We start from the raw sequence: 26,788 nt of genomic DNA, 5'->3' as shown, positions 1-26,788 counted from the left end.
TTTCAGTTTTTTGCAGACTGCTAACCAGTTTTCCCAGCAGTTTTTGTTGAAGAGGCTGCTTTTTCTCCATCGTATACTTTTAGTGCTTCACCAGTCTTCTCATTCTGTGTTGTGAGCATCGTTCAGTGAAGCTGTTGCTAGACATGGAAAGAATGAGAAGACCTATGGCCATTTAACTCATAACTAACTCATAACCTGAGCTTCTCAGAACCTCAGCTTCCTGTGTTTCTTCTGTAGAATGAGGGTAATAAGTAAACTTCACAAGGAGTTGTGAAATAAGATTATGATTGACTATAAAGCATAATAGTTAATGGCAAAGACTCTAAAATCAGAAAGACCCTACTGGAACCAGTTTTTCAAGTTGGTAACCTTGGGCAAGTTACTTAATCTTTGTATCTTATTTCCTTATCTATAAAATGGAAATAATAATAATAATACTGACCTTAGAGTTGTGAGATAATATATAAAGCATTTTAGCCCAGTGTTTGATATCAACCACACTTTTTTCCAAGGTGAGATCTGTTTTATTTTTTCCATAAGGAAAATAATTCTTAAATTCACTATTAAAAGTATTTGATAGCCAGGTGCCAGTGACTCACGCCTGTAATCCTAGCTACTCAGGAGGCAGAGATCAGGAGGATGGAGGTTCGAAGCTAGCTGGGGCCAAAAGTTCCACAAGACCCTATTTTGAAAAACTTCACAAAAATAGGGCTGGTGTAGTGGTTCAAGCTGAATGCCTTGAGTTCAAGCCCCACTACAGCCAAAAAAAAAAAAAAAAAAAAAATTGGTAAAAGAGGTTTTTTTTGGTGGGGTCGGGGGGAGCAGCGTGGGGTTTGAACTCAGGGCCTCACACTGGCCGGGCAGGTACTTCTACCTCTTCAGCCACTCCACCAGCCCAAAGAGGGATTAAATTGGAGGTATACACTCTATGAAACATTTGATCCCTAGCATTTAGTTTCTTTTTGTAGCACTCTAGAAGGCTTTATTTTTTTTGACACTGACTGTGCTCATCTGTCCATTAACTATCTGATCACATTTTGGTCCATAGTAATTCCTGAGATGTTTCAGGATTATTAAGATTCTCCATCTCAAGCTGAGCAGTGGTGGATCACGCCTGTAATCCTAGCTATTCAGGAGGCAGCAGGAAGATCATGGTTCGAAGCCAGCCCAGGCAAATAGTTTGTGAGACCCTTTCTGAAAAACACCGAACACAAAAAAGAGCTGGTGGCATGACTCAAGGTGTAGGTCTGAGTTCAAATCCCAGTACCACAAACAAAAAAGATTCTCATCTACTTGTCTAGACTCTCTAGAACACTGTTCAGTGTTGTTTAGACTATGTGATAGAATGGCTTCAGTTTAAAAAAAAATACCCTTGAAGTGTTACCATTTCATATGTATTTTATTCCAACTAGAAAATTCCTGAATTTTATTATTATTGCTCTGGTTTCAAATTCTTAGTTCATACTTACCTTGAGCCAGAGATTCTCATGAAAATAATAAAATGATTCCAGAGCAGATAAAACCCAGCCTATTTTGCTTTCTACCCCAGGTCCGAAAGCACATCAGTGATCTTTATGAAGATCTGCGGGATGGCCACAACCTGATCTCTCTGTTGGAGGTCCTGTCAGGCATCAAACTGGTGAGTTTCTCTTTTCTAAAGAGTGGACTGCAAGTGTGGCCCTGGTAATGGCATATTGGTCCATTTCGTTGAGTTCTAGGTCAGCAGCCTTCTCTGTTTGCTCTATTAGGTGGGAGGAAGAAGTAAAAGAGATTGTTGTAACTCAGATTTATGGTTTACAAGTTAAATAATTTTAATGTGTGTATTACATATTTTTATCTTGACAAAATCAGGAATCAGTTATATTTCTTTCATACCAGTTTGCTGCTTTTCCCCCACCCTTTTTATTAGCATATATTTCTTGTACAGAGTGGCATTTGTTGTGACAATTCTGAATGTTTGTTGTCATCTTACTCATTCTTCATTTATTTCTAGGTACTAGGATTTCAGAAACATTAGATTTACATTTAAATGTTTTTGAGCAATGTTTTATTGCTGATCCGTATAGATTCCTCCCATTTTCCCCTCTATTGTGATTTGTTTTTTCCTGATTTCTTATACTCAGCTAAGGACCTGAAGTTTACATTTAAAAGCCCACGTGTTTGGACTTATTTTTTTTTCCCAGTTCATCTCACTTTCTCCCTTCTGTGACTCATTTTGTCTCACAGATGTAGAGAGGTGCTGAAGTTGATGTCTGAGCCTAGCCCTAGAGAGCAGGACACCTGAGCTCCTTGGGTAATTAAGTATGCTTGCCTTGTCCAAAAATGTATTAAACATTGCTTATGGAGAACACCTTCGTATCTGAAGGCAAATCCTGGTTGAGTCTTTTGGCTTGTCAGATGATAGTTCTTATATTTGTTTTACTAGAGGGATCAAAATAACCCTCTGTGGGCCATTGTTTTGTGTATTTGAGCCTAAAGGAAGCAAGTCGTTCATCTTTCTCTAGTGCCATAGACAATTTAATTTTCATTTGGAAAAGTCCAGGTTGAATATCTGTGGGGAAGAGAGACCTGAGGAGATGTACAGTTTGGGCACTTTGCGAATTCTGGCCCACTCACTGCCTTTGGTGGGTTCTTAGTCATTGTTTGGTGTGTTAAAGAACAGAATTTGGCACATTGATTTCACTGCTTAAGTGATAATTCAGCTCCTTCTAGGATTGGGCTTGGCTTCCTCTGGGCCTTTTGTTTTGGTTCTTTTTTTTTTTTTTTTTTAAACCTTGCAGTAAAATTGATTTTATATTTTTAGTAGCCAAAAATTGTCAGGAGCTTTTATTAGCATAGCTAGCACATGTAATTTCTCCTCTGCTCTCGTTTATAAACCCAGTAAGTAATCAGAATTTCATTTTCACCATGCTGGACTTTATTCTTCAGCATTTATAAACTATGCTTTATGTAATATGGTTGGTATATTTGATGAACTAATAGTGATTTTATATTGAATGTGATCCTTTTTGATGATATTTCTTACAAAACAGGGTAAAATTATTCCTATCTAATTTCTTTTGAAAACCTTCATGTATTTATGGCTACACTGATAGGATACCATCTTTTCACCAAAAAGTACCCAGATATCCCTTTCACAGTTGTTCTCATCATCTGTTTCTCTCTTTGTTGATTCACAAAAGCAGAGAGGATAGGTGGCTTTGGGGAATTAAAGATGTGCTTCGACATCAGAAATGTTCAGTGTAACCATGTGCTCTGGTCTTGATTTGGTTTTGTATCTCTTTTGGAGGTAGGAGGTTATCTCCATATTCTTTTTTTTTTAACGTTGCGTTCATTTTCATTTCATTTTTGTCTTGTAAATTTTCTATTCCTTTGTTGTGTCTTTGCCTTGGTTGGTGGCCAAAGGAGCCAGCAGGGCTGAAGACCCTCCGTCTTGTGAGCATGCCCTCCTGGCGCCATACAAACAGCGAGGAGCAGGATGAGGAAGATGATGATGATGTAGTAGGTCCTCCTGGCACTGCAGGGCCATCGGAGAGGCCACGGTTCTCTAGGTCTCCTAGTAGCTCAATCACCAATTGCTTTCTCCTCTTTCCACCTGGAAATATGGGTCCCAAAGAAAGTAATTAAAACTAATTGTGCCTCTTGCCACTGTTAGATGATCCTAGAGTGGGAATTGTTTTGCTTATCTGAGAATAGTTGGCACAAAAAGAATTATGGTGTTTGGAGCTGTTTAAGACCCTTTGTGACTTAGAGACCCATGGCTTTCTGGTGGCCTTGTTGTGTTATTTGAGTCCAGATTGCAAAATTGTGAAAATTTACCTGAAAGCATGATGATTAATTAATTGCTCACAGCTTCACAGTGCAGACTAACTGGTACTTTCTCTCCATTCCTCTGGCCTCTAGGCTCTCACCATATGTCTGGCATTTGTTTTCAAAACAGCCTGTTTGCAAACTCACTGCATGGAGATACTCTGGTCTTGATCAGTAATCTCTCTAGTTGCTATAGAGCAGAGATTTAACTTGCATGTTCTGAGTATCTTTATTTCTGGTGGATGGTACGTTAGGAATAAAGATTAGTGTGTATAAAAGTTTTATTTTCTGCTTATAGGCTCTGAATTATAACCTATAATCTTTCTCCATAAAAAGGGATTAGGGATATCCCCATTCCCTGTCCTTTTAAAGTCATCTTTTCACCTCATTGATCCTTCTTCCCATTGTTTTAGAATCTTATCTCCTCTAAGTGATATTGATAATTAATTTAGCTGAAATAACTGAGAAGAGGTTCTTGCTAAAACGATTTTTCTTAAACCTTTTGACTTAAGAAGTTATTCGGTTGCCCAGAAAGGTCTTGGCATCACTGTAGATGATCCTGTTTGGTGAATGTGGCGTAGACGTGTTGGAGAGTGCCAAGAGAGATATTCCCATCCATATCTTTCCATGTGTTGGGCTACTTTTTGCCTGTTTCAGCCTAGGGGAATGTTTGCTTGTCCAAATATCTACCACAGACCTACCTTATATTTTTTCAGCTTTTAATTAGTACAAATTTGACATTTACAAATGAACTTGGTATTATCTAGTAAGAGTGATGTTTTAGTCCTGGTTTTAGTAAAAAAAAAACATCAGAAAGTAAGCAGAAGAATATGTTAAGAGGCGGATGGTCATTCCTGTACTGCTAGATAGTCAAACAGACCCTATTTATTTTCCAATAGGTAATTAAGCCTTGGACAAGGTGCCAGAGAACTGGATGGAGACAGCTTCTCTCCATCAGTTATGTGATGTGCAGGATGAAGTGGCAGAAAATAATTTTCTCTGTAGTAATTGTGTTGAACAACCCTCAAACCCATCAAGGTTTTGATTGCTTGGGCTTTTCATTCTGGGATAAAGGGCTGCTTTCCTACAGTGACAGCCATCTCCTTGGGAGACTGGTTACTTATGATTTTTGCCTACCATTGTGGATTTCTTTACTTTTTTTGAGCATAGGTAACTCTTCATTCCCTGTAGGTAGAAATTGGTTAACTCCCTCTCATCAAGCTCCTTTGGTCAGGATTGTAATAAGGTTGCCTTCATTCATTATTGTGCAGTATGTACTTAGGACTTTCTTCATTTTGCCTACAATAGCATTTAACTGTGATTTTAGGAGCCATAGAGCCAGTCTATGTTCCCATTAACCTCACATCCAGAATCAAGCTCTGCTACATGGTACTACAGAGCCTTGGTGTTCAAATAGGGTTGTGTGTTTGTGGAATGCAGAGTGGTGCACAAGGAATTTTGGGGCTGCGGAGAGCATACTGAAACACATGCAGGTTCTGCTTTAAGGATGCTTTATGTTGTGCTCCCACACCTGGCCTAGCCACGAGGAACTCTTGTATGGTCTTTTAGTCCTTGAAATGAATGAGGAAAAGGTATGTGTGGGTAAACTGACACAGCTAAAATTAGCATCCTTTTTCTTCATTTGCAGCCTCGGGAGAAGGGCAGGATGCGTTTTCATAGGCTGCAGAATGTGCAAATTGCTCTGGACTTCCTAAAACAGCGACAGGTAAGACCACTTCATGTTTTCACCATTCTGGCAGGGAGTGTTGGCATTGGGGCCCTATTTAGGGATCTTTTCATGCTCTTAGCAATAGTAAGCCCTCAGTAAATGCTAAGTCTGACCCAGTTCTGACTCTTAACTTGCTCATGAATGATTCTGTTATGGTTGGATAAATCATTTGGTAGTCCTTAGATAGAACTTGTGGCCTCCTTGAGAGGTACAGTGTTCATAAACAAAAAGATGCTAAAGTAGAAACTTGGGGTTTCACTTTAGGTAGAGGTCAAAGTGAAGATGAAAACTACACAAGCAGAATCCAGGCATGGTGGCTTATTCTTATAGTCCTAGCTACTTGAGAGCCAGGCTAGCTCTGGCAAAAAGTTGGCAAGACCCCATCTTAACTGATAAAAGCTGGCATGTGCCTGTTATCCCAGCTATGCAGAAGCATAAATAGGAGGATTGCAATCCAGACTGGCCTGGGCATAAATCGCAACACACTTTTTGAAAAATAGCTAAAGTACAAAGGGCTGGGAGTGTGGCTTAAGTAGTAGAGTGCCTACGTAGCAAGCTCAAGGTTCTGAGTTCAAATCTCAGTACTTTTTTTTTTTTTTGTTATTATTGTTTGTTAAAAAAAACAGTGAAGAATAAAGAAAATGAAGGGAAAAACATGACGCATCACAAAGTGGTATATTGAGTGTGGTGATGCACGCCTGTAATTCCAGCACTCAGGAGCCTGAGGCAGGAGGATCAAGGGTTCAAAGCCAGCCTGAGCCACATAATGAGACCCTGTCTCAAAAAAGAAAAACAAAAAAAATCACCCACAATATGCTTCATTGTCATGAAAAATGGGACAAGGGAGTACCCTGGATTGTTGGATGCCATATCTATCAGGGCTGAGAAAAAGGTCCTAGTTATTACATAGTTGTGACTTTTTTGTTTGTATTTTGCTTTGTGTGTGTGTGTGTGTGTGTGTGTGTGTGTGTGTGTGTGTGTTGCTGGGATTGAACCCAGGCCCTCATGCTCAGTAGACAAGCACACTGAACTACATCCCTGGCTTATACAGTGTTGACTTAAGAGAATGGTTTTATTTTTTTTAATTAAGTAAATAATTTTTATTATTTTGAGACAGGGTCTCACTGTGTAGCCCAGGTTAGACTCAAACTTAATGATCCTCCTACTTCAGTCTCCTGAGTGCTGGGATTACAGGCACGCACCACCACACCTGACCAAGAGAATGGTTTTAATCGATAGAAAATTATTTGGAGTATAGTAGGCCTAGATGTAGGAGGGTGAATGAAGTTATCACCTCCTTATATAAGAAAGGAAGATAGGACATTTTTAGATGTAAGAAGAGAAGCCAGTGAAGAGAGTAAGGTTGAAAATGAATGAGAGGAGTAGTATTAAGAGTTCACTCTGGAAGATACCTTAAAATCCATTAGTCTGGTTTCTTTAGTGTTTTAGATGAAGAGGCTGAGATCTTGACTGCTGAGATGACTTCCCCAAATCATACAAGTTAGAGCAGAACTGGGACATTAACGCTGACCTGACATGGGGGTTAGTGCTCCTCCTGCTGTCTGTGCCATGCTTTCCACAAACCTTCCTTCCTCCCATTGCTTCCTAATTGATGGAACCAAATCCAGGGATTGGAGTGAAACCAGAGCACAGCTGGTGTGGTTGTCTTTGAAAAAAAAAAAGAAAAATGCCTCTTGTTCTGAGATAAAGGGAGGACAGAATATGGGTGAAGATACAGAGATGGCAGGTGGTAGGGAAGAAGATGGAAGTGGGAATCAGAGGGTCCATCTTCTCAGAGTGAGCTGTACGGAAAAGATTTGGTGTAGCTGGGGTTGCTAAACAATAGCAAGGGCCAACATGACATTAAATGGTATGCATGTTTTTGAAGTCGGTTCATTTTTGTTGCTGTTATCCACAATTCTCATTAACTTCAGAAGTTATCTTTCTCTGTGCTTTCATAGCAATGTTCTAAAGTAACATGTTTTACTTTATTGTTATTTCTGTTTGCTCCACTGTTCTGTGAGGTCAGAGAACATGAACTTACTTAACATTTTACATTCAGCACCTGTCCTAATGAGTGGTCCATAATTGGCACTTGAAATAAATTAAGTGAAGAGTGGTAGAAATGTCAGTTACTGAGTGTCTTGGGTACTGGAGGACACAGCATTGAAATGTTTGTGTGTAGAGTTAGAGGAACCTCAAGGGGGCCTTTAATGGACAAGATAAATTGAGAAGAATTGATTAGCTTGAAGTGTAAATAGGGACAAAGGGTAAGGTTTGATTACTGTGATAGAATGAAAATGTGGACTAGTAAGAACTGTGGAAACAGAGAAGGGTAGGGGGATCTCCAGAGCAGTTCTCAGTAATCTCAAGTTGCAGCTTTGTGGGTGGCGAAAGTAGAGCAAAAGGAAAACCTTTAGAATCTTTGAGAAGGCAGACATATCTATGCAAATAGGGTGATATTTGGGTCATCAACATAAATGTTAAAATTGCTAAAAAAAAGATGGTAGACAGTGAAGTAGGAAAAGAGAATAGGAGTTAGATGCTAGTAGAGATTGGAAGGTTGTCTGGCCAAGGGACTTTCCATTAAAATGGGAAACCTAACAAGTGGAACTAAGAAATGTGAACTTGGCTGGTACTGCCCACCCACTGACTGTGAGTTGTTAGTGATTGGTGACTAGAACAACCGGATTCTCAGACTAGAAGGGGTCCACCCAAACCCCAGTGTATAGAAAAGGAGCCTGAGGTACAGAAAAGAGAAAGGACTTTCCCAGGTAGACACAGTGTAAGGAAGAAATGAGGCTTCTATGCGGTAGATCACGGGGTTCTTCAGAGGCACAAATTTCAGTTCAATAGAAGAGAAGAGGGAGGGCCTGTCCTTCCAGTGTGTTACATTTGAATAGGAGCTCTGTGAGGATTTTGGTAAAAAAAGGCTAACAGGGTTGAGAAAGGGTGCTTTGCCCAGGACATACCTAGTTTTAAAATCCCATGTCCCAGGAAACCCCTTAGTCTCCAGCACACTGAAACAGTTGGTCACCCTAGAGGGAGGGAAAGGCCTGTATGGCTGTGCACATTGTGATTTTTGAATTGGGAGTAAAGCAGGGATGGGCGGCGTAGCAGTTGGGGATATCTGTGACAAATATGGAAAAATGGAAGCAGGCCAAAGACTGCAGAGGGACAAAGAGGAATCTCTCTTAACTTCAAAATAAGAAAAGAAAGAAAAAGTTAGGGCTCTGATGAGTTAATAAAAAAGCAACTGAGAATACTATGTGCTTACAAGGTTGCTGGTGGACATGCAAAATAGTACAGGTACTCTGGAAGATAATTTGATGGTTTCTTATAAAGCTAAACATATATCATATGACCCAACAATGTCAGTCCTAGAAACTGATCCTATAGAAATGAAAACATATGCCCACACAACAAGCTATTCATGAATGTAGGAGCTGTATTCATAATTGTCCAAAACTAGAAGTAACCCATAAGCTCTTCAATGGAGGAGTGAATAAACATAGGTTAGTATATCTATGCAATAGGATGTTACTTAGCAATGAAAAGGAACAGACTTGATTCATGCAACAACTTAAGTGGGATTCTCAAGGGGATTGTGCTGAGTAGGAAAAAAAAAACAACTCAGTAATCAAAGGTTATATACTGTATGATTCCATGCATATGACATTCTAGAAAATGCAAAATGAAGGGCCAGGAACAGATCAGTGGTTGTCCCAAGCTAGGAGTAGGGCAGGGTTTGACTGTTAAAAAGAGTGTAACACAAGGGACCTTTTTGAGATGATGGAACCATTTTGTGTGGTGGTCATGAATCTATACATGTGTTAGAAATCATATAATTTTACACCAAAAATCTAATTTGACTGTGTGATAATAATAAAAAACATGTAAAACAAATCAAAACAAAAGTCCCAGTGCTCTTAAGACTGGCTTTCTTTTTCAGGTGAAGCTAGTGAATATTCGCAATGATGACATCACAGATGGCAACCCCAAGCTAACCCTGGGCCTGATCTGGACCATTATTTTGCACTTCCAGGTATGGTCTGTTTCAGGGTCCTTGTTGCTTTGAACATGGTCTTCTAGAGAAGAAGGCAGAATTTGAGCCTTCTTTCTCTGTATTTGGCAGTGAATCAGGATGGGTGAGAGTTGGGAAGGAAAATTAAGATTGGCTTAGAGACAAGCTTCCTAATTATTTACATGGTGAAATGGAGAGGTTTTTTACCTGTTTGTGGTTTGCCCTGTCCTTGACAGTTTGGTATTAGGAGCCTATTTGCTCAGCTAATTCAAAATTAGGCTTTTTAGGGTCTCAGAGTATGAAAGGTAGGGGGAGATGTTATTCTTGGTGCTATAGAAGGGTAGCACAAAGGAAGATAAAAAATCCTGCTCTGATGTAGACTTTTCCTCATTATTAATGGTCTTTAAACAAACCTGGTTAATTGTAGCCCTTTAATAGCTGGGTTTGCATATATGTATGTGCTGGTAAACAGCACAGCTTTGTAGTGCCCGTCACACCATCAAGCTGTGCCATCTTGGTCATATGGCCTTCCTGTTGGCTTCTTCTTCCTTAGATTGCAAATCTGTTCAAAGTCTGGTTTGTTATTGGAAAAGAGCAGTCCTGTTTTTATTTAAAAAACAAAACAAAAACAAAAGGCTATTCTTTTACATCACTTTTAGCCCAGCCAAACAAAGCTATTTCTCAGACTGCTCTCTAGTACCCAATTGCTGCACACTGGACTGATGGATTAAGGGGAGCACTTTTTCAGCAGGTGGAAAAAGAAGGCTCCTTATAGTAGTAACTCAAGGTGCTGACTCCAGGGGCCAGGCCAATGTGATGTCCTATTTGAAGAATTATCACCACCTTCTGGTTAAAGGCAGAATAGCAGGAGTATCATAATTCCTAAGACCCTGACAAAATTGTGAGAGCACAGGCTTGTTTCTTAGGGCTCTGGTTTGGAACCAATGCTTGCATTCTGCAGCATGGGTAGGGTTAGGAATGTGTGGAGGTGACATGTATTTTTGTGGAGTCACAGAGGGTCTTGAGCAAGCAGTAAGTGTAAGCTAAGGTTAACCAGGAATATGAACTTGGTGAATGTGCCCTGGCAAGGTGGGAACAAGTATTTCATTGAGCCTCCATGTAAGACTCGAGCTGCCCCCTTGAAACTCTTAGGAACCGAGGATAGTTTGTGTGTGTGTGTTTGTCTGTTTTATTTTTTTACGGTACTAGGAATGGAAGCCAGGGTCTTGAACATGTTAGGGAAACACTCTAACACTGAGCTTCATCCCTGGCCCCCGAGGAGATTTTTTTTAAGAAAAAATTTTTTGTGACTCTTTGGCCACAAACCTGCCCTCACAGTGAGTATTTAATGTTAGTGTCACAGGCATGAGGTGAGTCTGTTTATTCTGACTGTAACTAAATCTCTTTTAAAAAGGGGAAACTTGGGGGACACAGAATGAAAACAGAATTGGTTAACTAAAACTGCTCTGATAGGGGAAGTAGGGGTAATGGAGTGGTCCTTTCCAGAGCAGGTCCATCAGGAAAAATTTTTTCTCTGCATAAAAATTGTTATAGGGCTGGGCTGTGACTCAGTGGTAGAATGCTTGCCCTGCTGCATGAGGTCCTGGGTTCCATCACCGGCACAGCAAAAAAAAAAAAAAAAATTATAAAAGTAGAAAAAATAGTACAGGTATATAGAGCTACCATATACCTGTCACCTAGCTCGATACTTATTAACTCATAAAAGTTAAATAAAACCTCATCTGTAATCTTTTTTTTTCTCATCTGCATTCTTACTCTCACTGCTTATTTTGAAGGAAATCCCAAACCTTGTATAATTTGTTTGTAAACATTTCAGTGTTTATCTCTGAAAGATAAGGACCCTTTGTTTAAGCAAACCATAATATCACACCTTAAAAATTAATACTTTTAGTTCAATCCTCAGCACCACAAAAAAAAAAAAGTAAAACTTTTGCAAAAGCATCAAATGTCTGACCATTGTTCAGATGTTCTCATTTAAAGAATAATTGGTTTGGATTAGAATCCAAACAAAGTGTACATATTGCATTAAATTCTCCCGTCCCCTGAAATTTGTTGAGGAGATCAGTCTTTTGTCGTAGAAGGCTTGTTAAGATACTGATCACATCTCTGGGATGTCTTTCCAACAGTGCTCTCCATCCCTGTATTGTACTGTCCAGAAACTGGCAGTATAGCTCTAGACCCAAGTCTCGATCATATTCAGATTAAATTGTTTTCTTTCAGAAACTGTCAAAATATCCCTATTTGCAGATGACATGATCCTATACCTTAAAGACCCAAAAAACTCTACTCAGAAGCTTCTAGACATCATCAATAGCTATAGCAAGGTAGCAGGATATAAAATCAACATAGAAAAATCATTAGCATTTCTATACACTAACAATGAGCAAACGGAAAAAGAATGTATGAAAACAATTCCATTTACAATAGCCTCAAAAAAAATCAAATACCTAGGTGTAAACCTAACAAAAGATGTGAAAGATCTCTACAAGGAAAACTATACACTTCTGAAGAAAGAGATTGAGGAAGACTATAGAAAGTGGAGAGATCTCCCATGCTCATGGATTGGTAGAATCAACATAGTAAAAATGTCGATACTCCCCAAAGTAATCTACATGTTTAATGTAATTCCCATCAAAATTCCAATGACATTCATTAAGGAGATTGAAAAATCTACTGTGAAATTTATATGGAAACACAAGAGGCCACGAATAGCCAAGGCAATACTCAGTCAAAAGAACAATGCAGGAGGTATCACAATACCTGACTTCAAACTATATTACAAAGCAATAACAATAAAAACAGCATGGTACTGGCACAAAAACAGACATGAAGACCAGTGGAATAGAATAGAGGGCCCAGATATGAAGCCACACAACTATAACCAACTTGTCTTTGACAAAGGAGCTAAAAATATACAATGGAGAAACAGCAGCCTCTTCAACAAAAACTGCTGGGAAAACTGGTTAGCAGACTGCAAAAAACTGAAACTAGATCCATGTATATCACCTATACCAAAATTAACTCAAAATGGATCAAGGACCTTAATATCAGACCCCAAACTCTAAAGTTGATACAGGAAAGAGTAGGAAATACTCTGGAGTTAGTAGGTATAGGTAAGAACTTTCTCAACGAAACCCCAGCAGCACAGCAACTAAGAGATAGCATAGATAAATGGGACCTCATAAAGCTAAAAAGCTTCTGTTCATCAAAAGAAATGGTCTTTAAACTGAAGAGAACACCCACAGAGTGGGAGAAAATATTTGCCAGCTATACATCAAAGGACTGATAACCAGAATATATAGGGAACTTAAAAAACTAAATTCTCCCAAAACTAATGAACCAATAAAGAAATGGGCAAGTGAACTAAACAGAACTTTCTCAAAAGAAGAAATTCAAATGGCCAAAAAACACATGAAAAGATGCTCACCATCCCTAGCAATAAAGGAAATGCTAATTTAAACCACGCTAAGATTCCACCTCATCCCTGTTAGAATAGCCATCATCAGCAACACCACCAACAACAGGTGTTGGCGAGGATGCAGGGAAAAAGGAACCCTCATACACTGCTGGTGGGAATGTAAACTAGTACAACCACTCTGGAAAAAAATTTGGAGGCTACTTAAAAAGCTAAACATTGATCTACCATTTGATCCAGCAATACCACTCTTGGGGATATACCCAAAAGACTGTGACACAGGTTACTCCAGAGGCACCTGCACACCCATGTTTATTGCAGCACTATTCACAATAGCCAAGTTATGGAAACAGCCAAGATGCCCCACCACTGACAAATGGATTAATAAAATATGGTATCTATACACAATGGAATTTTATGCAGCCATGAAGAAGAACGAAATGTTATCATTCGCTGGTAAATGGATGGAATTGGAGAACATCATTCTGAGTGAGGTTAGCCTGGCCCAAAAGACCAAAAATCGTATGTTCTCCCTCATATGTGCACATTAGATCAAGGCAAACATAACAATGGGATTGGACTTTGAGCACATGACAAAAGCGAGAGCACACAAGGGAGGGGTGAGGATAGGTAAGACACCTAGAAAATTAGCTAGCATTTGTTGCCCTTAACGCAGAGAAACTAAAGCAGATACCTTAAAAGCAACTGAGGCCAATAGGAAAAGGGGACCAGGAACTAGAGAAAAGGTTAGATCAAAAAGATTAACCTAGAAGGTAACACACACGCACAGGAAATCAATGTGAGTCAATGCCCTGTATAGCTCTCCTTATCTCAACCAGCAAAAACCCTTGTTCCTTCCTATTAGTGCTTATACTCTCTACAACAAAATTAGAAATAAGGGCAAAATAGTTTCTGCTGGGTATTGAGAGGGTGGGGGGGAGCGGGAGGGAGTGGAGTGGGTGGTAAGGGAGGGGGTGGGGGCAGGGGGGAGAAATGACCCAAGCCTTGTATGCACATATGAATAATAAAAGAAAAAAAAAGAAATTGTTTTCTTTCAGCCTAGTACCATTGGTCACACCTGCAATCCTAGCTACTCAGGAGGTGGAGATCAGGAGGTTAGTGGTTCAAGGCCAGCCTGAGCAAATAGTTAGTGAGACTCCATCTCAACCAATAAAAAGCTGAGCATGGTGGTGCATGCCTGTTATCCCAGCTACAGTGGGAAGTATTAATAGGAGGATTGTGGTTCAGGCCATCCAGGCATAAAAGTGAGGCCCTATTAGAAAAATAACTAAAGCAAAAAGGGTTGGGGGTGTGGCTCAAGCGGTAGAACATCTGCCTAACAAGTATAAGACCCTGGATTCAAAACATGGTACTGCAAAAAAAATTCAAGGATGATGTGACATGTACTTTTATTGCTGCACATCTATTGTCTCTCTTTTTGGCATGTTAAGATTGATAAGTGGCTTCAGGTATTACTAACCTGATCACTCTTAATTATTTAGTTGGAATACTTCTGTAATGAAGAATTTCAGCTCATCAGTGATCCTGAGGGATAATTTCTATGGGAAAAGCAAAATAAATGATCCCATCTTGCCCTGTATTTGCCAGTTTTCAGAATAGTTGGTTCTCTAAGATTCCCAAAGGCGACCAGTGAATGTTTATTGATCTTATTCTTATTTATTTATAGTATCACTACAACTCCTAGATTTTTAAGACTTAATGTGTTCCAACCAACATTCTCCTAATATTCAAATAACTGCATCTTTGGCCAATATGAGCCTTTCAGGTTGCCCCTGAGTCCTGTGACATGAACCTAGCAGTCTTTGATAATTTCCTTTATTTCCTGTATGAGGAGATATCTTAGGTGTTTGCATCTAAGGCAATTTTTGTATAGTTCCTGTCCCAGGCCTGAAAATGTCAATTTTTTTGTAAGCTACCAATTCTTTATTTTTGAGCATAATCTGAATAGTCATTGCTCATTGCTTCTCGGCTTTTTCTATAGACAAAGCTAGATATTGTATTTATCTCTTTAAAATATCATGAATTTACACTGACATTTCTGATTCAAATTCAGGATCCCAGAGTTTTATTTAACTTCTTTGACTTTATGTTTTATGTTTATATCTGACTTTGTATTCTTTTTTTTACATTGAAATGCTTGATCCTAACAACAGTGACATGGTTCCCTTTCCATGCACACATAAAATCATAGGTATTATACAGTAGTGTCATGAATCAAAGTGACAATAGCAATGTTGTTATTAACAGATGGTTACTTATGTGTTTGCAATTTCTTTTCAGTTCTTTTTGTACTTAAGAAAATGTAAAGTCCTGTAAAATAATTTCTCTGTGTTATTAAGCCACCAATTTAATGAAGAATAAGGTTTATCAAGTGGTTTTACCACTTGAGCCACTCTACCAGCCCTGCTTTCAGTTTTTAGGGATTGCATGTATTTTTTCCTTTGAGTTTTATTTTACACTATATGGATCATTCGCATTGTTCCAAATGGAAATTTTCTTTTTTTTTTTTTTTTCATTTTTCTTTTATTATTCATATGTGCATACAAGGCTTGGTTCATTTCTCCCCCCTGCCCCCACCCCCTCCCTTACCACCCACTCCACCCCCTCCCGCTCCCCCCCCTCAATACCCAGCAGAAACTATTTTGCCCTTATCTCTAATTTTGTTGTAGAGAGAGTATAAGCAATAATAGGAAGGAACAAGGGGTTTTGCTGGTTAAGATAAGGATAGCTATACAGGGCATTGACTCACATTGATTTCCTGTGAGTGTGTGTTACCTTCTAGGTTAATTCTTTTTGATCTAACCTTTTCTCTAGTACCTGGTCCCCTTTTCCTATTGGCCTCAGTTGCTTTTAAGGTATCTGCTTTAGTTTCTCTGCGTTAAGGGCAACAAATGCTAGCTAATTTTCTAGGTGTCTTACCTATCCTCACCCCTCCCTTGTGTGCTCTCGCTTTTATCATGTGCTCATAGTCCAGTCCTCCAAAGGGAAATTTTCAAAAGTGGATAGCATATTTATTCAAAGAGTTTTAATTTCTATCTCTGCCCTTTCTATCCTGCTTTCCCTATAGTTTGCTGTTTTAAAAACACCCTTTTGACTAGGCACCAGTGATTCAAGCCTGTAATCCTACTCAGGAGGCAGAGATCAGGAGGGTCTCAGTTCGAAGCCAGCTGAGGCAGGTAGTTCGTGAGACCCTGTCTTGAAAAATACCCAACTCATAATAGGGCTGGTGGAGTGGCTCAAGTGGTAGAGCGCCTGCTCAGTAAGTGTGAGGTGCTGAGTTCAAATCCCAGGTACTGCCAAAAACTAAAAAGAAAAAAAAACCCTCCTTTTTTTGGTGCCAGGCATGGTGATACATTCCTGTAATTTCAGCTACTCAGGAGGTAGAGGTTGGAGAATTGCAGTCAGAGGCTGCCCAGACAAAACCCTGAGACACTACCTGAAAAACACTAAAAGCAAAAAAACCAGTGGTATGGCTCAAGTGGTAGAATGCAAGTGTGAGGCCCTGAGTTCAAGCCCCCCTGTACCACAAAACCAAACAAAACAAAACTATGCCCCTATCTTTTTGGTTATATCATTCTGTTGTTTGTTTATTTTAGGAAAATGCAGAGCTGGAGGTGTGGCTCAAGTGGTAGAGCACCTGCCTAGCAAGTGTAAGGTCCTGAATTCAAATCCCAGTAGTAATGGGGTGGGGGATGAAAAGAACCTAGGAAAATGCATTCTCCTTACCCCCACCCCACCCCCACTACTGGAGTTTGGACTCAGGGCCTCATGATTACTAGACAGGTGCTCTCATGCTTGAACCATCTCTTCAGCCTGCATTCATTTTTTACACTATTTTTTACAGTTATGAAAACAGCTTTATTGAAGTATAATTTACATACCATAGTTTGCCCCATTTTAATTATGGAATTCAGTGATATTTTACGAGCTATAACCATTGCCATAATTCACTTTTAGAGCATTTTCATCATCACAGGAAGATCCGTCTTTATCCATTTAAAGTTATTCCTCACTCCCATTGCCGGCCTCTGTTTTCTACCTCTATAGATGTGTCTATTCTGGACATTGCATATAAATGGAATCATGTGATAGGTGATCTTTTATATCTGGCATCTTTCACTTAGCTTTTTTTTTTTTTGGTACTGGTATTTGAACTCTGGGCCTCACACTTGCTGGGCAGGTGCTCTACCACTTAAGCCATCCCGCTAGTTCCTTCACTTAGCATTTTTGGAGCTTCATCCTTGTATCATATAATCAGTATTTCCTTTTTATTGCAGAATAGTGTTCTATTGCATGCATATATTGGGTATATATACATGTATATATGTGTATATGTATAGACAAATATATATTTTTTGGTATTGAAGATTGAACCCAGAACCTTGCTCCTGCTAGGCAAGTGTTCTACCATTAAGCTACAGCCCCACTCCTTCTTATTTATTGTTTTAATTTTTGAGCCAGGGTCTCAGTAAGTTGCACAGGCTGACCTCAAACATCCTCCTGAATGCTGCTGGGATTACAGGCATCGACCGCCGTGTGCATATATTTGGTCTCTTCAGGAATTGATGGGCATTTGGGTTTCTTTCCTTCTTTCTCTTTTTGTGCTATTATGGGTAATTTTTTTCATTTGTTTTTTGAGACAGGATTGTGCTATATTCTAGGCTGGCTTCAAACTCACAATCGTCCTGCCCTAGCCTTCCAGTAGCACATAGGTGTGTGGTACCTTGCCTGCCAGATATGAGTATTTTTTGTACCAGTCTTTGTATGGATGAATGCTTTTATTTCTCTTATGTATATACCTTATTAGCTGTTCTTACTAAGATCACATGCTATATAAAGCCAAACAGAAATACAGAGTAGAGCTGTTAAATGTTAGGAGAGCAGCAAAATAGTCATTCTAGTCAGTCTGTGATTGGTGCTGATGGAGTAGAACAGTGATGTAGATGTAGATATAGGTGGGGGTTGTCATCTCAAGGGAGTATTCAGTTGAAGGAGGGGTTGGCTTCAGATTAAAAATGTGCTACTACTGATGAGACTGGTAGTATTTATCTTCATAGAGAGACTTATGTTTTTATTTTTATTGTCATATTATTGTTGTACTGGGGCTACATTATGACATTTACCAAAGTGCCTACAAATGTGTTACTTAAATTCACTCCTTCCCGCCATTCTTAGAGTAGTTTCAACAGGTCTCATTTTTCCATTTTCATACATGAGTACATAATATATCCACCATATTTGCTCTCCTTTACAATTTCCTTATATCTCTCCCTTCCACTGGTGCCAACTCCCAGACAGGACCAGTTTTACCTTCCTGTACTCTGTTTCTGGAAAAAGACATTTTTGTTCATTTAAGATGTCTATACAGGAAGTTTTGCTATAGCATTTCCATGTATAAATGTAATATATCCCAAATTGGCTCATCCCTCCATTTTTCTAGAAAGCTACCTTAGTCCCCTTCTTACGGTGATTTCAGCAGGTTTAGAAATTCTATGCTCATTCTCGTATGGAAAGTATATCAATCATATTCACCTTCTTTTGCTCTCCCCCTCCTGTTAGTGATACCCTCTCTCACTTAGTGTGACCTGTTTTTCATTTTTGTCCTTCATTTTTTTTAGGTGTCTGTTCGTTGTTCAGTGGAATTTTTGCCTTGGTATTATCCCTGTACATGCATTGTGCTTATGGCAGTGAAACCTCCCTCCACTGCGCTTCCTCACCCCTTTTCCCCATCCTGTGTTGTTTAACAGTTTTCAGTATGTTTCCTTGTGTCTTGTTCTTACACAAATATGATGTACTTCATTATTACTAGCTTTCTTTTCCTCTTTCATTGCTCTGTGCTACCAGTCCCACTTTTGTATACATGTTCTGTATATATTTCTATGTATATGTAATATTGCTTATGTTTGTATTGGGCCTAAATTCTACATATAAGACAAAACATATGGCATTTGGCTTTCTGAACCTGGCTAACTTCACATAAGATGATATTCTCCAGTTCCGTCCACTTACCTGCAAACAACAAAATTTCATTCTTCTTTATGGCTGAATAATATTCCATTGTATATAAATATCACATTTTTGTAATCCTTTCATTGGTAGTGGGGCATCTTGGCTGTTTCCATAGCTTGGCTATTGTGAATAGCGCTGCAGTAAACATGGGTGTGAAGGTGTCTTTATTGTTACCTGACTCACATTCCTTCGGGTATATCCCTAGGAGTGGTATTGTTGGATCATATGGTAGTTCTATTTTTAGTTTTTTGAGAAGCCTCCAAACTGTTTTCCATAGTAGTTGTACAAATTTACATTCCCACGAACAGCGTATAAGGGCTCCTTTTTCCCACATCCTTACCATTTGTGAGGTTCTTTTTTGGCCAGACTGGGTTTTGAACTCAGGGCTTTATGCTTCTAGGCAGGCACTGTTACTGCTTGAGCCACTTCATCAGCCCAGTTTCTTTAGAGAGAGTTTTTGTTGTTGTTATTGTGTGTGTTCTTGATGATAGCCATTCTAAGAAGAGTGAGGTGGAATCTTAATGTCATTTTGATTTCCATTTCCTTTATAGCAATGTGTTTCTTGGCCATTTGGACTTTTTCCTCGAAAAAGATCTGTTTCTAAAATGTTTCAGCATAGCCTGGCACTGGTGGCTCACATCTGTAATCCAAGTCACTTGGGAGGCAGAGATCAGGAGATTCATGGTTTGAGGCCAGTCCAGGCAAATAGTTTGTGAGACCCTATCTCAAAAATATCCAACACAAAACACGGCTGGCAGAGTGGCTCAAGTGGTAGGATGCCTATCTAGCAAGCGTGAGGCCCTGAGTTCAAACCCCAATACCACAAAAAAAAAAAAAAATAAAATGGTTTAACGCATATTTTAAAAATATGTGCTAAATGACAGCTAAATGATGGAGGGGTTAATTAATTGCGGTATTGGGGGCTGAACTTAAGTTCACTTCTGTCAAGCAAATTTTGTGTCCTTTTTTGGCTTAGGAGGATTACCATAACTTTTACTTTGTTTTGGGGGCACCAGTTGCTTTTTGTGCTTCCCCATGCAGCTGAGCTAACAGGCATATGGGATGATAGGCATATTTTCACAAAACTGAGGGCAGGGAAACACTAAGCAAATCACACAGTGATTTAAATGCAACTGACGATAACGTGGAACTGAGCGTTTCTCTGCATCAACTGAGCTGTGTAATACACACAGGAATTTAAATTTTTTGTTGAAATTTCTTTTGTTTTTTAGGAGGGGAAAGTACTAGGAGTTGAACTCAGGGCCTGCACCTGTTAGACAGGCACTCTACCACTTGAGTCACGCCACCAAGCCCTTTTTGCTTTGGTTATTTTTAAGATAAGGTCTTACGTTCATGTGGCTGGCCTGGACTGTGACCCTCCTATTTACACTTCCACCAGTAGTTGGGATAACAAGTCTATTCTCCCATTTCCAGCTTTTTATTGGTTGTAGTGGGGTCTTGCTAACTTTTGCCCAGGCTGACCTCAAGCCATCATCCTCCCAATCTCCACCTCTTGAGTAGCTAGGATTAGAGAGGCATGAGCCACTGCGCCTAGCTTGATATTTTTTTATTATATTTTTTCTCCACACTTGATCAAAACTATGTGTAAAAATCTGCAAATAAGTTGGGCTTACTGTATACATTTTTATGTGTTTACAGCAGATGAAATATCATAAATAATATGTGCTTGGATGTTCTATATTTCAAATAGTATCTTCTGTATATCCTTTTTTCAAACAAAGTTTGAGTTTTTGATGGGACTAGGGTTCAACTCAGGGCCTTATGCATGCAAGGCAGGTGGCACTGATCTAAATCCTGGACATAAACTTTGTTTTTGAGGTTTGTCTGTGATGATGAAGAGAGTCCTGATTTGTTCGTGTTTAACTAATTTACATAGAGTATATTGTGAGTTTTACCCCCTGCAGCTGCCACACAGTTGTTACTTAATTGTATAAATAAAGCACTCATGGCTGCAAAGAACCTCTGTGTACATGTGGCCTTGTCCATGAAGGCAGGAAGGAATAGATACTTGGATTGGAATTGTTAACCTGTATCCCTTCCTTCACCTTGCCTACATTTTGCCAAGTTGCTCTCAAAAGTATTGTATGACTTACAGTACTATGTTGGCAATATACTATTTGACATAATACATGTTTATTTATTGTGTTTACTTATTTGTTATGTTGAATTCTGACAAGGGGCAGTACTGGAGTTTTAACTCAGATCCTTGCTAGGCAAGCACTTTACCACTTGAGCAACATCTCCACCCCTTATTATGCCAATTTGTTCTTATCTTTGCTCAACATAGAGTAGCACTCAATAAATATTATTAAATGAATGGATTATTTCATGAATTTGATTTATCTCAAAGCTGTGAGGTAGGTAAGCCAGACAAATGTTCTATAATGTCTATTATTTTGTATCCATTGTTCAGATGAGGAAGCTGAAACACAAAGATCATGCATTCAGATAATAGAATTCCTTGTCTTTTGGTTTTGTTCAAGCCCATTTTAAGGTATATATTAGGGTATAGTTTTTCTAAAAGATGTTAGACCAGTTCTTTATACTCAGATTTTAACAAAATTAGTTTTACTACTCTCATGTTGTTAAATACTAGTGCATGGCTAGCAAGCTGAAATTTAGAAAAAACTCAAGTGTTCAGGTGAAGGGAGAGCTTAGCTGGCTAGACTTGAGGTCTGCATTTTCATGTACATTACATCGCTTAGTACTTAGCATATAGATGAAACGCTGTTGATGTTTGTGGAATGAATGAATGAGCCTTTTAACTCTGTCTGTTTCTATGGGAGAACTATGGACAGTAAACAGTTAACTGGAAAAAGCCAAAGCAGAAGGAATGAAGAATGAGGTAGGCCCCAAAAGTCTGCTTTCCTAGAAGGCACCAGACTGCATGTTTAGTGACCAGGCTAGATGAGAAAAAGGTCCAGGGAAAAGTTCTGTGATCAGAGTTAACTTAGTAAAGTAGTAGAAAATAGCACCTGAATTCTGGAACTTAGAACATATCTACTGTTCTTATAACCCAGGAAAGAAAAAGTTTGTTTGGATTCCTGATGGGGCTCATAACTTTTAGCTCTGGAAATAAATGGAAAGAAAAGGGATTTACTATAGATCAGGTACTTTATAGACATTATTTCAGTAGCCCTTTCTACAATCTCATTAACTAGGTAGCAACGTCCACATTTTACAGATAAGGACTCTGAATCCACCTAGTAAATTAGTTAAGTTACTTAGCTTGTTTGTTAACTGATCTGGGAAATTGAACCTAGCTCCACTCTATGGAAATCTCTGCTCCAGTGCTAGACCGGTTTTTCTCTGAAGCAAAAGGAAATGAAGGTCTGATGTGTCTGATACAATGTCGAAGTTTAAAAATAAATAGGCTGGCTGGAAGCATGGCTCAAGTGGTAGAGTGCAAGCACAAAAAAGCTCACAGATGTAAATATGCTAAGATCTGTAGGCTTCAAAGAGAAACCATACTGCAATAGTAGCTGCATTAAGGCACATGGTCACCTGTCATGGGCCCTTGCCTCCTAGCATCTCTCTTTCTGTGTCTCTCCTTCCTTCCCTCCCTCCCTCTTGATTATCATTTTCAGGAATTTGGTTTGCTTGCATTTGATTAATAAAATCCAAGGTCAAGCCTTGGGATATCCAGCTTCAGAGTTCCCTAGTTCCCATTTTCTTCACTGGAGTACTGAAGCCTGTCTAGAGAACTTTATGTTGCAATTTCAGAGTTTTTGATAATGAGATGATTTGCTGTCTGAGTGTGTTTCTCTTCCATGCCTTCTCTTGTTTCTTGCTGTGGTTTATGATGGTCATAAGATGGCGCTGTACCCTTGCAGTCAGCCTTAAGGAACAGGCTTGGGGAGACGCTCCTGCTGCAGTTGGGAGAGCAAAGGCAGCCTCAGAAAGGGAGCTGATGCTTTAGGCTTCTTACTGATTTCCTTTTGTGAAGGGCATGTTTTAGGTCTCCAGGAAAGATGACTAGGGGTGTGCTGGTACGTATCTTCAGGATTTACATAGAGCCGGGCAGACTGCTATCCACTGCTGCCCGGTCTGGATCTTTGCGGTATAGAATGAACAGCAATAAGCAAGCATGGTAAGCATGTGCCTGGAGTTCCACCTACTTGGGAGGCTGAAGCAGGAGGATCACGGTTTGAGGCCAGCTTGGGCAAATAGTTTGCGAGACCCTATCTCAAAAATACCCAGCCAAAAAAAAGGTCTGGCAGAGTGACTCAGGTGGTAGAGAGCCTGCCTAGCAAGCATGAGGCCCTGAGTTTAAACTTCAGTACCACCAAAAAATTTTTTAAAAAAATCATTTGGGCCCCATCTCAGCAGATTCTTCTCTTTTTCCCAGTTAGCAGCAAGTGTTATTTATCTCTGTTGATGCTCTTAGTGTAGAGTCCAGTTGCCAGCTCAGAGCCATGGGGGATCTTCCAATTTTATGCAACTGAGTATAGATTTTCATCCCCACAGTAGTTACAAGGTAGCATAACATACATACAGGTTGAATGAAGAGAGGTAGGGAGGTGTTGAAATGAAATGAGTAGAAGTTGACATCTAGCATTACCATTTATTAGCTGTTTAACTTGGGCAAAATCAACTTTATTAAGCTTCAGTTTCTTTACCTGCAGAATGTAAAGTGATAGTTTTGATCTCACATGATTACTGTGAGAATTAAATGAGATGATCATGTATGTAGCTTCACACAGTGCTTAGCACATAACAGGTGTGCAAACAAATTGTTAACTATTTGAGACAGCATCATCATCAGTGGTTACTGATGAACACTTGTGTCAGGTAGTATCAGGGGACACCCTGCCTTTCTGTTCTATTTGGAAGTGATACCCTTTCACATACTGAGTGTTCACATACTGTGCTCAAAACTGACTTCGTTTCTTCCTTTTTCCTCAGCTTATCACTGAGTGTTCACATACTGTGCTCAAAACTGACTTCGTTTCTTCCTTTTTCCTCAGCTTATCACTGAGTGTTCACATACTGTGCTCAAAACTGACTTCGTTTCTTCCTTTTTCCTCAGCTTATCATTGGCCAGCAGAATCAATACATTTTCTTCCTCTTTTTTTTGAGGGGGGGAAGGAGAGGGACAGGAAGAAGGGAAATAAATGCTATAGGAGACTAGATCTTCCAAGTCTGAATTCTTATCTTAATTTGAGGAGTAAGCTCTTGTTTTAGGTTAAAATTGGAATAAAATAATAGTATTCTGACTTGAAAAAAAATGGAGAATTATGTGTATCTTGCTTGATATTTTCCTTTGTATATCTTGGTGCAACAATTAAAATGTATTTCATTTCATAGTTTGGGAGACATAATTGCAGCTTTCCCAGCCCTGGCTCTGCTCAGCCCTTCCTTCTCTTGCTGGTTGGTACTAGCTGAGCTGGTTTGCTTTTTCCCTCTTTGATACTGTTCTCCTCCTCCCTCCTCCTCCTTACCTCTCTTTTTTTCCCCTCCCTATTCCATTTACTCTGAAACTCCCCCTCCTTCCCCTCTTTAATTTTCCCCCTCCTCTGGCTTCTAGCTCCTTTTTTGCGTTCTGTTTGTGTTACCGAGGGCAGTGCTCTAATTACCTCATATTTGGAGAGAGAAAGCTGCAGCCAATCCGGTTTCTGTCTGCTTTTAGGTCAAGTGATTTCTGAACTGCAGTGAGATGCTTTGAATTTGTCTTGTTGCAGCTCTGAGCCTGTAAGATGGCTGTCTGAAACGGCAGCGGCTGAAAGAGACAGCGGCAGGGAGGGAGGAAGAAAGAATTGGAGGGATTGCTGGCCTAGTGCATGATTTTAAATGTGTATCAAATCCGATGAAGCCAAGGTTGGGATTTCTCTGGGATCCCAGGACTGGCTTAGCAGCATTTTTGCTGAGATTAAGAGAGGAAAGAAATGGGAAATTCACTGGGCTGTGTTAAGGAGCCAAAAGAGTCAATAGCTGTTCCTGAGAAGGCTCCTATATCTCCTAAGAAGAGGGTTCGGTTCAAAAGGAAGTGGAGGGGAAAGAAAATCCCTACTCCAGAGGCATCTCGCGAGGAAGAGCCTTTGGAAGGAACTGGAGTCATTGAAGAGACTGAAACCCTAACGAAGTTACCAGTGAGTCTCCGAAAGGAGGACGGAGTGGGAGGGGCAAAGTGTCCCCCCTCAGACATTTTGGACTCAGCCTCCAATGCAGGGGTAGGCGATCTGGGGATGATTGTGCAGGTGAAGGAGAGATTCCAAGCAGAGATCCAGACTGCTCACCTTTTGTTAGAGAATGAGTCATCAGTTGCTGGGGGGGCCTGGGATTCCCTGGAAGAGGGGAAGACTGTCATTGCTCACCTGCTTGATAACCCAGCAGAAAGGAACTGTGAGAAGTCAGTGAGCCAACTGGTAGAATTTCTGAGGACAGCATCCTGCAGCAGTAGGGCTGTGCTGCTGCCTTTGCAAGAAGAGAATGCAGTGGAGCGAGGAAGCACTGGGCTTGTAATTCAGAGCAGCACTTTGCATGGGACAGACTATCCCTCTGACCCAAGAAATCAAGACCAACTTTCAGAGGGCTGTAGTGTTAGAAGAGGAACCACGAGTATTTCTAGTGCCCCTCCAACTGGTTCCTGGATTGTTGAACGTTCTGTTCCTTCATCACTACTAAAACAGTCCAGAGGCCCTAAATGCACAGAGCCTGCCCATGTGGGTCATGTGCCTCCCCCTGGTCCCAGACTGCCCCCTTCTCAGAGTGATTTATCTGTCAGTGGCATGACTGTGAGCATTTTACCCTCCTCATCTGGCTATGGCAGTGATGGACCACACTTACATGGGATCCAGCACGAAGACACAGAACCTGAAAAGAGCTCCACACCCTTCTCAGAAGAGGATGGCACCCTGTCTTTGGAGGCAAGCCATACCCACCCCCACCCCCCACCCCCCAATCATGGGATCTGGAGGAGGTGGGCGGCATGTGCAGGAGTAGTCGGTCCACTGTTTGGATTCCTGGTACTTGAGTATGTTAAAGTGGAGTATGATGAGCAGTAAGGATCCTTGTGCTTTTCAAATGTGCTCTGTGTGTGGGACTGTGAGATAGTTGCCTGCTGGGGCTTGGCAAGCAGAATCTATTTCAGGTCTGTCCTTCAATGCTTGAAACCAAGTTTTGTTGGCTCTGGGGAATCCTGGCTTCTAGGTAGCCAAGCAGTATAATTACTTAAGCTATCTGTTGGGTTATCTCTCAGGTGCAGCACTAAATAGTCTTAACTCCAAAGCAAAATGATTAACCTTCTTCTGTGCCTCAAGAAGTTGTGGTGTAGCACAAGGGCAGATGAGTCTCTGAAATGAATGTGGAAGGGTGAGGGATGTTGAATGGGTCGGGGGGCAAGGCAGCTAGCTATTTTCAGTGTACCTGCTCTTCTCCCTGGAGAGAGATGTTTTTACTAAACTGGTGCAGTCTCTTTCTTGGGGAGGTACTCTAAGGCAGCACTCATTCAGTATTTGTGTGGGAGGAGAGGTATTATTCCAGGATTAGAGGAGGGGTATAGAGTTATTTAGGACTTAAGAGAGGGGAAGAGGCAGAGGGAGAGAAAGTGATAGATCAGAGCAGTTTGAAGGTTTAAGATTAGAAAGTTTATTTTGTGATTGAACTTGTTTAGAGCTTTAACATGTTTTATTTGTGAGGTGGTCGTGGTGACTGCTATATGAATGTTTCCAGGGATCAAGAGTCAGGTGAGAAATCAGGGACTTAGACACTGAGATAAGGACTCAACAAGATTCTGAGT

General features: G+C 40.1%; 1 protein-coding gene across 33 annotated transcripts in view; it reads left to right on the top strand.

Annotated features, from left to right (window-relative positions):
* Window positions 1–26,788, top strand: part of Macf1 (microtubule actin crosslinking factor 1) — a 358,063-nt gene that overhangs the window by 146,879 nt on the left and 184,396 nt on the right. For 18 of the 33 annotated variants that reach the window (XM_074080499.1, XM_074080502.1, XM_074080517.1 and 15 more), the window contains 3 exons: window positions 1,550–1,639; window positions 5,459–5,536; window positions 9,492–9,584. In XM_074080499.1, coding sequence (XP_073936600.1) covers window positions 1,550–1,639; window positions 5,459–5,536; window positions 9,492–9,584 — 261 coding nt within the window. Of the gene's footprint in view, window positions 1–1,549; window positions 1,640–5,458; window positions 5,537–9,491; window positions 9,585–23,810; window positions 25,917–26,788 lie in introns of those variants that run through there. The other 15 variants (XM_074080482.1, XM_074080485.1, XM_074080497.1 and 12 more) reach the window with 4 other exon arrangements.

The sequence above is a fragment of the Castor canadensis genome, chromosome 7 (assembly GCF_047511655.1).
Source record: "Castor canadensis chromosome 7, mCasCan1.hap1v2, whole genome shotgun sequence".
NCBI lineage: Eukaryota > Metazoa > Chordata > Mammalia > Rodentia > Castoridae > Castor > Castor canadensis.
The sequence above is the reverse complement of the archived record's forward strand: the minus strand, read 5'-3'. Positions and strand labels throughout refer to the sequence as shown.